Genomic DNA, 15,647 nt, shown 5'->3' with positions numbered 1-15,647 from the left:
CTCCACCCTAATCAACCTGATACCCAAACACACCACCTTCAAATCGTAACTTTCTGCCCTTTATCTTCATAGGCTCATGAAAACTTTATAATGTAAAGTATAAAGTCCAATATAAAAATTCTGCATAGCTACTAAAAGTTCCAACACTTTAAAGGTCAAAATTTCTTAATGTGAGCTCTGCTAAAACAATACACCAGATTAAATAGCAACATATAATGGCACAGAGAAAACATTCCTATTTCAAAATGAAGGAGTCAGAGTACCGCAAGGAGTTTAAATGACCAGAACGAAGCCAAATTCCCACAGGGAAAACATCAGGCCATGGCCAGCATTTAGAGCTTGTGATGGAATCAGTTGGGCTCCAAAAGGCTTAGTAAGTCTAATCCTCCAGCACTGCTGCCTGCAGCAAGCAAAGCCTCTAAGTGAGTCGTACATCGCACTTGCAGCTCCTTGATGGATGTTTTGTGGTCCTTGCATCTGTAATAGCATAGGTTTTCTACTTTACATCTGGCTTTACCTTTACTGTTCCATACAGTTGCCTCTCAGGCCCTCTCTGGAGGGACTCCAACCATGACACACTAAGCTGCTTTCTATGATGTCTCCAATCTTTGAAGGTATCTTTCATGCCTTCAAAACCACACTCATGTGGATACTGCTGATAATTTTGTCTGACAGCTTGAGGTGCCACTTGGAGTCTTTGGAGCATACTTTAATATATTTTGTGTGCTTACCCAAGAGAAATATGTCCTCATGTAGCTGCTTTGGAGGAACGATGAACCTATTCAGTGTAGGATTTCTTTCTTTCTTGAGATGAATTTGGATTTCCAAATGTGGAAACTCTGCAAGGTGAAGTTTTAACCACAGGTCAATTTTCTTATCATTTCAGTGCAATGCAAGAGTTTCTCTTTAGTGGTATCTGTGACAATTAGAGCTGATTTCTCAGTAACAGTTTGAATGTTCTCTTGTTTTTAAATGTCCTTTGCAAACCAGTTAGTCCATTATTTTAACGTTCAGCCCCTCTCAGGTTCTTATGATGTAGGCACAAATAACTCCCCACTTCCTGATATAATTCTTGTCTTACTCTGAATCTTACGAGCGAGGCTCCCACTGCCCTTTTTCCTCTTAGCATTCTTCCAGGTTCCCACCAAAGTGTCCAATTAGCTTTGGCCTCCAGTGTTCAAGGGTCTTTTAACCTTAAGTTGCAAATACGTTTTGTTTTTATAGAACAGTTTCAATGGTCTAAGAAATTCATGATCAAGTTTATCACAGTTTCACATGTAAGTACCAATTTTGGTCTCAGTTAATTTTTGTTGCTGTGATAAAGTATTCTGAGAAAAGTAGCTTAAGGGAGAAAGGGCTTATTCAATGTCACAGTGGAAGGATACAGTCCATCATGGCAGGGAAGACAGCAGGGACTTGAAGCAAATGGTTGCACTGCGTTTCTAATCTGAAAGCAGAGAGCCAGTGCTTGCTGTTTTTCAGTAACCTAGGATCCCAGCCAGACAATGGTGCTGTCCACAGTGGTAAGTCTTCCTATCTCAGTTCACCCCTCACAGCCATTCCCAGAGGCTTGTTTCCAGGTGACTATAGATTCTATCAAGTTGAGCATTATTACAACAACTTCACAAATTTTGAAAATTTGGAATCAGACAATGCCTATTTTCAGCCCCCCAGTTAAACTAGAAATCTACACCAGAAATGTAAAGGAAAGCCCAAACACATGTGGAGATTAAAAAACATAATTGTAAAATGTGTGCCAAAGAAAAATACCCTAACATTTTAAAATAACTTGAACTAAGTGAATATTTTAAAAAGGTTAAGAAATTGTAAGATTCATGGGAAATACTTAGAGGGTGAGGTGATGGTGGCACTTGTCTTTAATCCCAGAACTCAGGAGGCAGAGGCAGGCAGATCTTTAAATTTGAGTCCAGCCTGGTCTACATAGTGAGTTCCAGGACAGTCAGAACTATACAAGAAAAATCCTGTCCAATAAATGAATGAATGAATGAATGAATGAATAAATAAATTCTTAGTAGCATCAAATATGCATATTAGAAAGGAAAATAATTATTCACATTTCTATCTTTGGAAATTAAAAAGAAGAAATGTGGAACACTTTTTTATTTCCACAGTCCAGTAATTTATTTTAAATTGGAATAATTTCAAATTCCACAAGCAAAACTGAAAAACAGCAATATCTTGTTTGAACTCTCTCTTCTGTACACTCAGTGATCTAAAACACCACAATATCCAACATACACAAACCTCAGGGAAGGGTTAGTAAATACACATGTGTAGAATCATGTTGTTTTTTGTTCCTGAATGGAATGATCCCACAGAAAAAGCACAGGATACAGCGCAACATGAGGGCACTTGTTACACATGAAGTGAGCGACACACACTAGCATTTTCTATATGCATAATGCTATAGGGACCTGCATAGGTGAAAGGGCCTTTTATACTCGTTAGAAAAAAATCAGGCAAGTTGTCTGTACGCATTTTTCAAATAATTTGGAGAGCACTGTGATCCAATGTAGGATATGCTGATTAGTGTTGTCTTTTTTGGCATTGACAGTTTTGCATGGTCACATACTAGTATTTTTACGTTTCAAATTAAATTAAAAGTAAGGAAAAAGTGGAACAATTATCTTGGCTCAGTTCTACTTGTTTCTTGCTAAAATGAAGAATTGAAGCAATCAAGAGATTGGCAATTTCACACCACAAGGCCTTGGTAGAATCTTCACAGGTTGAAAGGTTCACAGGATCAAAAAAATACTGACAATGGAAGGTTGATCAGAGCTAGGGGCAGACAGAAATGTAAAGCGGAAAACTATGGAAACACAAGCAATCAGAAAAAGAAAGCAAGTAAAAAGGATACAAATGAGTACAGAAGATTCAATTCATTCCCACTCAAAATCTCCACAACATCTTCACAGAAATAGTGAAACTATCCTAAAATTGAAATGGAACCATAAGAGACCAAGGAGAGCCAAAGAAATCCCGAGCAGAAAGAACAATGCACGAGAGATATAATACAGTTTCAAGTTGTGTTATAGAACTATTGTAATGAAAATAGCACGGTACTGGCAGCAAAACAAAGCAAAATAAATCACCAAACCAACAGGCATTTAAATCAGAGGAACGGAACAGAAAACTTGAACATGAGTATAGTCATCTGATATTTGACAAAGATGTTAAACATATACACTGGTGTAAAGACAAACTCTTCAACAAATGGTGCTGGGAAAACTGGGTGACCACATGTAGAAGAATAAAAATCATCCCATATCTATCATTTGGTACAAAAATTACAAATGGAAATGGATCAAAAACCTCCATGGGAAGTGTTAAGAGCTAAAACCACTTGAAGAGAACACAGGCAGTCTACACTCTAAGATAAAGGTGCAGTAAAAGGCTTTCTGAGAAAGACTCCATTTGCTCAGTCATTAAGGTCAACAACTGATTACTCCCCACCCACAATAGGCCCTGGATCTGAAGAGAAAAATCTCAAAAGAAGAAATAAAAATGGTTGACCAATATGTAAAAATGTGTTTAACTTCGCAGCTATGAAAATGATAATTAAAACTGCTTTCAGATTTTGCTTTATTTCAGTCAGATGGTTAGGATCAAGAAAACAACTGGAACAAATGTCCAGGATTCAGCGAAAGGCAAAGCCTCATTGATTGTTGTTAGGTTTGCAAACAGGGAAACCTTTATGATAATCAATGTGGAGGATTCTCAAAAAGTTACACCTGGATTTACCATAGGATCTAGCTGTATTCTTTGGTGAATTGTCAAAGGACTGGATGTGTTGCTCAACAGATACTTGTTTGACTGTGTTCATTTCCACTTTACTCACAGTAGTTAAGAAATGACTACAATCTCAAAGTCTTAAGACCTGCTAAGTAGGAAGGAATTCATATCTGGTAGTATGGCAGAGATTCACAACTACATGTAACCATTATATTTAAGGCTCAGGGATCTTCATGGACGAGTGGTGGAATGATTACAAGAGGTAGAGAAACAGGGTACCTGCTGTGAGATAGCGTCTTTGGATATGGCAATGAAGCTGCACCTATGAAATTCTGACAACCTCACCAAGACCTATGTAATGACATCAGCTGATAAAAGTGGATGGAGGAAATTTCACAAGGCCTAACCCTTAGATGAAAAGCTACAAAAAAAAAATCACTGCTGAAAGATGGGTCATTAGTTTTCTTTAAGTATAGGCTCTCTGATAAATTATCCAATCTGAAATAGTTAGCCCTAATCACATGTACTTATGAGCAATGCTATGTGGATTCTGGGTTCATTCTTTGATCCAATAGTACTAATTAAAAAAGAGGCCATGAATTTAGGGGAGGGTGCAGGAGGTGTTGGAGAGGTAAGAGGGAGGAAAAATGATGTCAATACAGTGCTCATGTATGAAATTCTGATAAAAATAAAATATTTGAATAAACAAGAGAAAGCAATGTCAAGTTACTCCAAATATGCGTGTTCATGAAAGGTGATGGAAGGAATGAAAGCTTCCCTCAACATGTCCACAAAAGGCATCAGCTTGCTGACAGCAGAGATGCTAGGGAAGGTTTGGGTGAAGTGGAGCCATTACTCACAAGCTACGTGAATGTGGCTAAGGTCAATACTGTAAGATAATGTCCTCTAGTGAAGACCAGAAGCAAAACATAAAATAGAAGGTATATGTGAGGAATATTTTGTAATGAGACTGTTTAGAAGATAAGATAAAAAGGGACTTTTACATATGTTCAAGAGGGTGGACATTTTAGGAGTGACAAACAGCTGTACTCTTCAGTGGCTAAGTGGAAGGACAGAAAGTGATCTTGAATTAGTTTTCTCCTACATTGTTGTCACTCACCTTATAAATGTTTAGTACAAAAGACCCTTTCACTCTTGTGTAGTCATTTAAAGACTATACTTTACAGGTTTCAGGTAGATCAAACACTTCCAAAAATTTGCCTTTTTTTTAGCTTTTGGACATGCAAACACTATCAGTATTTAGTACACATATGAACACATCATTGAACTGGCTTCATACCTTCCGTCATGAGAAAAGAAAAGGAAAGAAGAAAAGGGCTAATTATACATTTCACAAGTTGGATATATATATTTTTGAACACCACAGATGTGTGACTATAGTCCAACAAAATCTGTAATGCAAGCCTATAAATTTAGTGATGGACTTGTATATTTTGAAGCTATTCACAAAGGATTCCTATAAATATTTGGTATAGAACCTTATACTCTCTACATAAAACACTAAAGAAAGACACCTTATTTTCCTAAATCAATTTGAGATCACGAAAATACTAACATTAGTTTAAAAAGTTTTTAAAAGCAGTGATGTATGCCAGATTATGTATGCCTGCTGTTGGAGATTTTTTATTTTTGTGTCAGAAACAACAGTTCCAGCACAAAGGCAGAGGAAAGGTTTTTGGTGCTGAGTCTTTCACATCTCCTCTCTTTTATAGGTAGTTTCATAAAGACCTTCAAAATAAACTTATCTTTAAATATTACATTTTTTGAGAAAATTCATCCATTTGGTAAAGCAATATGCCATTATAATGCTATTAGATTGATCAATTCCAAAGAATGAAAAAATACATTTGTGTTTGTAATAAACTGAAGTAAAGTCAAGGTTAATAAGAAAGGACTTCTGGTCTTCCCATAGAAGGCGTTCACTATGAGGATGCTGTTGTTGATGGGGAGAATTGGTGGTTCTAATTATAGTAGAGTCAGAAAAGGTAAAGTTTAAGAAGGAAAAGTCATACTAACCAGGGAATGAAAGCTGAATGTCCTAGCTCTGGTGACAATGACCTTTTTTGGGCTAAAATCCATGGGCAGTCTAGTGAGGTGTTCCATGCTTCACTGGTCTTCTCTCCAGGACTTTATTTTGGTGCAAAACTAAGAAGCACTCTGTTACTGTGCTCTGAAATAACCTCCTCTACAGATCTGGATCTGATTGTTTCGGCTTGTACGGAACACTGAATTGTCTTTCCCTGGTTTTGCCCACTTTGTGGATTAGCAATATTTAAAATCAAAGTAACTAAATTGTGAAACGGATTAAATCAAGTAAAAATCACCCTCTTGAGGCATGTATTCTAACTCAGAATTACACTTTTGCCCCCACATTTATTTATTTATTTATTTATTTATTTATTTATTTATTTATTTATTTATTGCATTGAGAGGTTTTCCTCTGAGATGTTTTCCTGACTTTAATTCTAATTAGAGCATATCAACAGTGGTAGAAATTTCTTATGTTGGGGAAAGGCCAGAAGAAAATAAGTAAAAAGCTACTTAAGTGAGACTGTACCACTAATCCTTTAATACACATTCTATTTAGTGTAAACAAGCTGGAAACTGCATTTCCCAGAATCACTTGCAACTACCTAGAAGTAAATAAGATTTCGCTAATTAAATGAATTTGTGTGAGATTTACTGGTACATTACCCCTGCTCCTGTGGACGGCCAGGCACTAATACGAATATAAACAGTATTAATTGGGCACAGTTGATTATTCAAAAAATCATGAATGACATGAAAATGGGAGGTAGATATATTGGGGGTGATAATAAAAGAGCAGAAGAGGGTGTGGGTGAATATGATTAAGTACATTACATAATAGATGAAATATCAGTAGTAAAAATTATAAAATTGCTTACCATTGGCCTCATCTAGAGAAGATCGACCCAATAATATAAAATTATCCTAAAATCGAGTAATTATAAATAGAAACAATAGTAGAGAAGATGAGAATGAGGGAAAGGGGACTGTCCTTGAACCCAACCATGGAGAGAAGTGGTTCCTGGTTCCTTTTTACAGTTGGGTAAGCTAGCAGAGGTTATCATACAGCTGTTCATAACCACTTACTTTTACATGAGGAAAGATCAACATTTACATCAAAAGAGTTTTTTCCTGAGTGTTTTGTCCAGTGCAGTCTTCACCTCCTTGTTCCTCAGGCTGTAGATCAGGGGGTTGAGCATGGGGATCACCGTGGTGTAGAACACAGAAGCTACATTCTCCTGGGCCAGGGAACTAGCTGTGGAAGGCTTTAAGTACATGAATGCGGTGGATCCATAGAACAAGCCCACAGCTGCAAAGTGGGAGCTGCAGGTGCTGAAGGCTTTGGACCTGCCCTCAGTGGAGCTGATGCGAAGGATGCTGGACAGGATGAATGCATAGGAAATGAGTACAGTTAAGCTCGTGACTATAATGTCGAACCCAGCCAAAAAGAACACAGCCATCTCCACATCATAGGTACTAGAGCAAGAGAGCTTCATGAGGGGGAGGATGTCACAGAAGTAGTGGCTGATGAAATCCTCACAATAGTTTAGTTTCAACATGAGGCCAGTCTCTATGGCTGAGCCAATGAGTCCTATGGAATAGACAAAAGCCACCAGCAGAGAGCAGAGGGTAGGAGACATGATGATGTTGTAAAGCAAGGGGTGGCAGATGGCCACATAGCGGTCATAGGCCATCACAGTGAGCATGTAACACTCAGCGATGACAAAAAGCAAGAAGAAGTATAGCTGAGACATGCACCCCACATAGGAGATGAGGTTTCTTTGGGACACAAAGTTGATGAGCATTTTAGGGGTAATGACAGAGGAGTAGCAGAGATCCACGAGTGACAGGTTGCTGAGGAAGAAGTACATGGGGGTGTGAAGCTGTGTGTTGAGTCCAATCAAGGTGATCATGCCCAGGTTTCCCACCATGGTGACTATGTAGATCCCCAGGAAGAGGAGCAAGAGGGGTAGCTGGAGCTCTGGCCTGTTAGTTAGCCCTCCAAGGATGAACGCTGTCACTGTAGATTGATTTTCTGCAGCCATTGTGCCTGGGTGGGAAGCCTGTGGAGTGGGAGAGAAGGGCTTGTGAATGGCTTTTCCTGCCCTGCTTGGAGAAGCTGGTTTTCTGCATTTAACACTTGATGAGCTATCCTGTCTGTGGCACACATATCTTCTTTGTACTGTTGCTTCTTGCTTACAGAAGGACCAGCCCTTAGGGTTTCAGAGGTCTTAAAGCTTAGTAAAGGGCTACGTTCTCTATTTCTTACTGCTGTAATGTCATATTTGATGAACAATTTCATGTTGTAGGGTTAGCAAGTGCTTTTTAGATAATTTTAACTATTATTTTTAGATCATAATACTAAAACATTCACCATTTATCACTATGTCAAATTATATGCATTATGTATACATATATAGTATATTTTTCTAAGAAGCATGTGTTATTATTAGTAGATGTGATACATATTGAATTACATTATCATATTTGAGGTATTCTTCTCCATTGTTGTTTTTCTTTTTAAAAAGTTGTCTTTCTACGTAGCATTGGTTATCCTTGAACTTGTGATACCCCTTTCTTTTCTTCCCACTCACTGGGATTTCAGGCATGTGCTGCCCCTGCACAGCATGCTCATTTCTTAAGGTACAGCACACATCTCACGATGGAAATTGTTTCTGATACAATTATTAATTATTGACACATCTACAGTCCGTAATTAGCTTTCTTTTTCTTTCTTTCTTTCTTTCTTTCTTTCTTTCTTTCTTTCTTTCTTTCTTTCTTTCTTTCTTTCTTTCTTTCTTTCTTTCTTTCTTTCTTTCCTTCCTTCCTTCCTTCCTTCCTTCCTTCCTTCCTTCCTTCCTTCCTTCTTTCTTTCTTTCTTTCTTTCTTTCTTTCTTTCTTTCTTTCTTTCTTTCTTTCTTTCTTTCTTTCTTTCTTTCTTTCTTCTTTCTTTCTTTCCCTGGTTTAAATATTAGAGATACTTATGCATACCATCACACCATCTGTAAATAATGGTATTTCAACTTCTTCCTTTTTTTTTATGATTCCCCTAGGTTCTTCAGTTGTCTTATCACCTAAGACTTCAAGTACTGTTCTGAATAGAGGTAGAGTGGACAGCCTTGTCTTGTCTCTGATTTTAGTGGGATTGCTTTATGTTTCTCTTCATTCAGTTTAGCTCATTCTTTCAAAAGTCACTTATAGTATTAGTTTTATGAAAAGAGATTTTGTGTGTAGTGAGTGTGATGTGGTGTGTGTGTGTGTTTACAACTTGCAGAGATTGGTTTTCTTCTGGTTTCTTCTGGCTTCTAGGGATAAAACTCAGGTTGTAAGGTATGATGGAAAATGGCTCTATCTACTGAGTCAGGTGACTTTCTTTTTCTTAATTATAAGACAATCTTTAACATCTTTGGAATATGCTTTGAATATTAGAGCATATGCATTATATGCATTTTATGTATTATATATTGAATTAGTGATAGAAAGTTGCTTAACTAAAGGTACAAATCGACATATGAGATGGGTATGATTTTGCAAATTATTTTTATTTACTACAAAATGATTTTTATCTAGATGACAAATAATTAAAAATATTACCTATCCATCTTTATGGTATCTCTACTTCTAAATTTGATAAGAAACATATTCAGTAACCATTAGTAGAGATTAAAATACAGCACAAATCTCACTGTGTAGATTGTTTCTGATACAATTGTTAATTATTGATACATCTGCCAATCAGAACAGGGTGCATGTTATATACCCAGTGTAATATAGATGAGAATACTATCTTGTAGAATGAGCCCAGACAGCTAGACTCAAATTTTTTCGCTTATGTAATTTTCTTCTGCATCTTTTAACTCTTGTCTTTTTTTCCCACTGCTGGATTTTGAGACAAGATCTCACTGAAAAGCCCAGGTTGACCTTCAGCTTGTAACTCTTCTCTTGCCTTAGCTGGCCAAGTGCTGAAAGTACAGGTAACAGTGTTGGCTATCAGGTACAGCTTAAATTTTCTAATAATATAAAAGACAAATTAGGACCACACATTTCTTATGAGTTCTTTTGGGTATTAATTATTAACATCAAGCTTTCAGAAGCTCAGGTTTTTTTTTTCTGAAGAAAATACACCACATAGAACAAAGCGTTTAAAAGTGAAGGTCAACATATGTTCATAAATTGTCTAAACTATAAACAAGAGCTCACAAGAGAAGCCATTTTCTCATATAGTTTTTAGGCATGCAGATACATACCTGGGCTGAAGGGAAATGCAACAGAGTCTCAAATGAAACTTCTAGGCAATGTCTGTGGCTTCAATATTCAGTAAATTCTAGAAGTACACAGATGTGTATCCATCATGAAATTTACTTAAAGAGCCCAGGCAATCATGAAAAAGAAGATTGTCATTTCAAAAGGTGATATAACTAAGAACTGGGGGTTCTGTTTACATATATTTGTGTGGATCATCTCCTGGGATGCAGTCACTCTAGAGACCATTCCTCTAAAGTAACAATTAGTTCATTTTTCTCTTGTTCTCTGAATTCTGTTTTATATCCCAAGTGTGTTAATTCTTCTTTTATCTGTAAAAGTCATCTTGCAGTTTCAGAAACTTAGAATATAATGGGGCAATGAACAATTGAGTGCCAACAGCCCTGTTACCACCACTATTACCCCCCTATCATCACCAGCACCACCACCCACCCCACCCTTATCATCATCACCATTATGATCATTGCTATCACCTTTACTACCACTGTATCATTGTTATTGTCATTTTCATCTCAATAGGTACCCCAGTAACTACGAGCAACATTGTTCTCAGTGCTATGATGGTTATTACGTATTGTCAGTTATTCACCATGATGTATCATGAGCTAGTCTTGGCACGCTTGTTTTCAAGAGTTCTGTTGGAACAAAATTTTGCCAATTCAGGGACAGAAAGACAAATGATACACATTACCGTTCAAATTCAGGTCCTGGCTTCTTTGTTTTGCAAGTTTAACTTGAAGCACAAATGGAAGCCTGTTGTTCAAATTCCTTCCCAGGGAGAGAGTAACATCTTTGCAAATAACTGTACCCATCATGGCCAGATTATTGACATCAACCATAATTTTAGTCAGAGATCTCCAATTTTAACGACACCCATTTTGGTGTTTATTTTTGTGCTATCTACTCAACAGAAAAAGTTCTTGTATTTACTATCACAGTTACAATAAAAAGATAGTTTTTTTTTTATAATTTTAAAACAATTATTTGGTTTCCTTATATCCTCCTCTATAAATTCACGAATGTGAACACATTTAATGTGGTTTAATCCAATACATTTACTATGCTTTTGTGATCATAATTTTATTTTTATGGTTTACATTTTATTTTCATTTTAAACTGCATACATGTCAGTGTTGGTATAGTCACATGAACACAATACCTTTGGAGGGAAAGTCAATAAATTCCCTCTTGGAAGTTGAGTTATAGGTTGAGTTACGTGCTGAGAACCACCCTCAGGTGCTTGGCAACAGCAGCCCACACACTTAACCAGTAAGTTACCCCTCCAGGCATTGGTGGTTTCTGGACTTCTCAATTTGTCTCTGAACTTAGTTATAGTAGTCTCTAATATCTTTCTTACCATCTGGTACGTCAAGATGTGATTTATCACATTCTTTTCATTCTTCAGAGCTGAGTCATTCATTTCTCCAAGAATCTTGTTTTTTTTTTTTTTTCTTTTTTTTCTTTTTCAGTAGGGAAATGACACCTCAGGAATGTGAATCTGGTGCCAGAGAATCTCATTGCTTCTGGAGGATCATTGTTTCCAGGTCGTTTCTGACAGGACGTCACTACTACAAATTACCACCAATGTATCATCATTATTGTTATTTTCATTTCTATAGGTACCCCATGACTACCAGCAACATCATTCTCAGTGCCACAGTGGTTATTACACACTGTCAGTTAATCTTGTTTCTCTCTGTCTATTTTCTACACATTTTCCCTTAAAGCCTTCTTAAAAAAGTCTGGCAAGTTTATTATTTTTATTTTTATTATAGAATATTTTTAATTGTTCTTTATGGGACAGTTTTCTTTTTTTCCCTTTATTGATATATTTTTTTATTTACATTTCAAATGATTTCCCCTTTTCTGGGTCCCCACTCCCCGCAAGTCCCATAAGCCCTCTTCCCTCCCCCTGTTCCTCCATCTACCCCTTCCCGCTTCCCTGTTCTGGAATTCCCCTATACTCTTGCACTGAGTCTTTCCAGAACCAGGGGCCACTCCTCCATTCTTTTTGGACATCATTTAATATGTGGATTATATCTTGGGTATTCAAAGTTTCTAGGCTAATATCCACTTATCAGTGAGTGCATACCATGATTGATCTTTTGAGACTCATCAGGAGCACAGAGAAGGTTAACTAATTCACTGTTACGGTCTACCAAAACCAAGTCGCATTTTTTGAAAATGTTTTCTTTTTGCCATTATATGGTTTTGGCTTCTTTGTCAAAACTCAAGGGTCAATAGGTGTGCGGGTTCCCCTTTCCCAGATCCCCCCTCCCCATATGTCCCATAAACCTTCTTCTCTCCATCCATTCTCCAATCACCTCCCTCCTTTTTTTACTCTGTCCTTATATTCCCCTCCAATGCTAGATCAATCCTTTCCAGGATCAGGACCTTCTCCATACTTCTTCATGGGAGTCATTTGTTTGGCGATTTGTGCCTTGGGTATTCAGGGCTTCTGGGCTAATTAATATCCACTTATCAGAGATTGCATCCCATGTGTATTCTTTTGTGACTGGGTTACCTCACTTAGGATGATATTTTCCAGATCAAACAATTTGCCTACAAATTTTGTGAATTCATTGTTTCTAATTGCTGAGTAGTATTCCATTGTGTAAATATACCACATTTTCTGTATCCATTCCTCCTTTGAGGGGCATCTGGGTTCTTTCCAGCTTCTGGCTATTATAAATAAGGCTGCTATGAACATAATGGAGATAGGGTTATTTGGTTCCCTGGGGTCTAACTTTTTGACTTCTTTGCATATATTGGATATTAGGCCTCTATCGGATGTAGGGTTGGTGAAGATCTTTTCCCAATTTGTTGGTTGCCATTTTGACCTTTTGACAGTGTCCTTTGCCTTACAGAAACTTTGTATGAGGTCCCATTTGTCAATTCTTGATCTTAGAGAGTAAGCTATTGGTGTTCTGTTCAGGAACTTTCCCCCTGTGCCCATGTCCTCAAGGGTTTTCCCCAGTTTCTTTTCTATTAGTTTCAGTGTGTCTGGTTTTATGTGGAGGTACTTGATCCACTTGGAGTTGAGCTTAGTACAAGGAGATAAGAATGGATCAATTCACATTCTTCTGCATGCTGACCTCCAGTTGAACCAGCCCCATTTGTTGAAAAGGTATCTCTTTTCCACTGGATGCTTTCAGCAACTTTGTCGAAGACCAAGTGACCATAGGTGTGTGGATTCATTTCTGGGTCTTTGATTCTATTCCATTGGTTCATTTGCCCGTCACTGTGCCAATACCATGCAGTTTTTAACACTATTGCCCTGTAGTATTGCTTGAGGTCTGGGATACTGATTCCCCAGAAGTTCTTTTACTGTTGAGAATAGTTTTAGCTATCCTGGGTTTTTTTGTTATTCCAGGTAAATTTGAGAATTGCTTTTTCTAACTCTGTGAAGAGCTGAGTTGGGATTTTGATGGGGATTGCATTGAATCTGTAGATCGCTTTTGGCAAGATGGCCATTTTAACTATATTAACCCTGCCAATCCACGAGCATGGCAGATTTTTCCATTTTCTGAGGTCTTCTTCGATTTTTTTCCTTCTTCAGAGACCTGAAGTTCTTGACATATAGATCTTTCACTTGTTTGGTTAGAGTCACACCAAGATAATTTATATTGTTTGTGGCTATTGTGAAGGGTGTTATTTCCCTAACTTCTTTCTCTGCCTGCTTGTCCTTTGAGTATAGGAAGGCAACTGATTTGCTTGAGTTGATTTTATAACCAGCCACTTTGCTGAAGTTGTTTATCAGCTGTAGGAGTTCTCTGGTGGAGGTTTTTGGATCACTTAAGTGTACTATCATATCATCTGCAAATAGTGATAATTTGGCTTCTTCCTTTCCAATTTGTATCCCTTTGACCTCCTTATGCTGTCCAATTGCTCTAGCTAGAGCTTCAAGTACTATATTGTAAAGATATGGAGAGAGAGGACAGCCTTGTCTAGTCCCTGATTTTAGTGGGATTGCTTTTGGTTTCTCTCCATTTAGTTTGATGTTGGCTACTGGTTTGCTGTATATTGCTTTAACGATGTTTAGGTATGGGCCTTGAATTTCTGTTCTTTCCAAGACCTTTAGCATGAAAGAATGCTGAATTTTGTCAAATGCTTTTTCAGCATCTAATGGAATGATCATATGATTTTTTTCTTTGAGTATGTTTATGAAGTGGATTGCATTAATGGATTTCCTTATATTGAACCATCCCTACATCCCTGGGATGAAGCCTACTTGATCATGGTGGATGATCGTTTTTACGTGTTCTTGGATTCAGTTGGCAAGAATTTTATTTAGTATTTTTGCATTGAAATTCATAAGGGAAATTGGCCTGAAGTTCTCTTTCTTTGTTGGATCTTTGTGTGGTTTTGGTATCAGCGTAATTGTTACTTCGTAGAAGGAGTTAGGTAGTGTTCCTTCTGTTTCTATTTTGTGGAATAGTTTGAAGAGCATTGGTGTTAGGTCTTCTTTGAAGGTCTGATAGAATTCTGCACTGAAGCTATCTGGTCCTGTGCTTTTTTTGGTTGGGGGACTTTCTATGACCCCTTTTATTTCTTTAGATGATCTATTTGATCCTGATTTAATTTTGGTGTTTGATATCTGTCTAGGAAACTATGTATTTCCTCCAGATTCTCTAGTTGCATTGAGTATAGGCTTTTGTAGTAGGATCTGATGATTTTTTGAATTTCCTCAGTTTCTGTTTTTATATCTCCCTTTTCATTTCTCATTTTATTAATCTGGATACTGTCTCCCTGCCCTTTGGATAGTCTGGCTAAGGGTTTATTTATCTTGTTGATTTTCTCAAAGAAACAGATCCTGATTTTGTTGATTCTTTGTATGATTCTCTTAGTTTCTACTTGATTGATTTCAGCCCTGAGTTTGATGATTTCCTGCCTTCTACTCCTCCTGGGTGAATTAGCTTCTTTTTGTTCCAGGGCTTTTAGGTGTGTCATTAAGCTGCTGGTGTATGCTGTCTCCATTTTCTTTTTGGAGGCACTCAGGGCTATGAGTTTTCCTCTTAGCACTGCTTTCATTCTGTCCCATAGATTTGGGTATGTTGTGTCTTCATTTTCATTAAATTCTAAAAAGTCTTTGATTTCTTTCTTTATTTCTTCCTTGACCAAGGTATCATTGAGTAGAATATTGTTCAGTTTCCATGTGTATGTGGGCTTTCTGTTGTTTTTGTTGCTATTGAAGACCACTTTTACTCCATAGTGATCTGATAGGAGGCATGGGATTATTTCGATCTTCTTATATTTGTTGAGGTCTGTCTTGTGACCAGTTATATGGTCGATTTTGGAGAAGGTACCATGAGGTGCTGAGAAAAAGGTATATTGTTTTGCTTTAGGATAGAATGTTCTGTATATATCTGTTAAATCTAATTGGCCCAAAGCTTCAATTAGTTTCATTGTGTCCCTGTTTAGTTTCTGTTTTCCTGATCGGTCCATTGAGGAAAGTGCGGTGTTGAAGTCACCCACAATTATTGTGTTAGGTGCAATGTGTGCTTTGAGCTTTAGTAAAGTTTCTTTTATGAATCAGAGTGCCCTTGCATTTGGAGCAAAGATGTTCAGGATTGAGAGTTCTT

General features: G+C 37.3%; 1 protein-coding gene across 1 annotated transcript; it reads right to left on the bottom strand.

Moving 5' to 3' along the window:
• Window positions 1–6,917: 6,917 nt before the first annotated feature.
• LOC127689231 (olfactory receptor 151) lies at window positions 6,918–7,847 on the bottom strand. Its single transcript, XM_052188665.1, has one exon. The coding sequence runs from the start codon at window positions 7,845–7,847 to the stop codon at window positions 6,918–6,920; it is 930 nt and encodes a 309-aa protein (XP_052044625.1).
• Window positions 7,848–15,647: the final 7,800 nt, after the last annotated feature.

The sequence above is a fragment of the Apodemus sylvaticus genome, chromosome 7 (genome assembly GCF_947179515.1).
Source record: "Apodemus sylvaticus chromosome 7, mApoSyl1.1, whole genome shotgun sequence".
NCBI classification, from domain to species: Eukaryota; Metazoa; Chordata; class Mammalia; order Rodentia; family Muridae; genus Apodemus; species Apodemus sylvaticus.
This window is presented reverse-complemented; position numbering and strand designations above follow the sequence as displayed.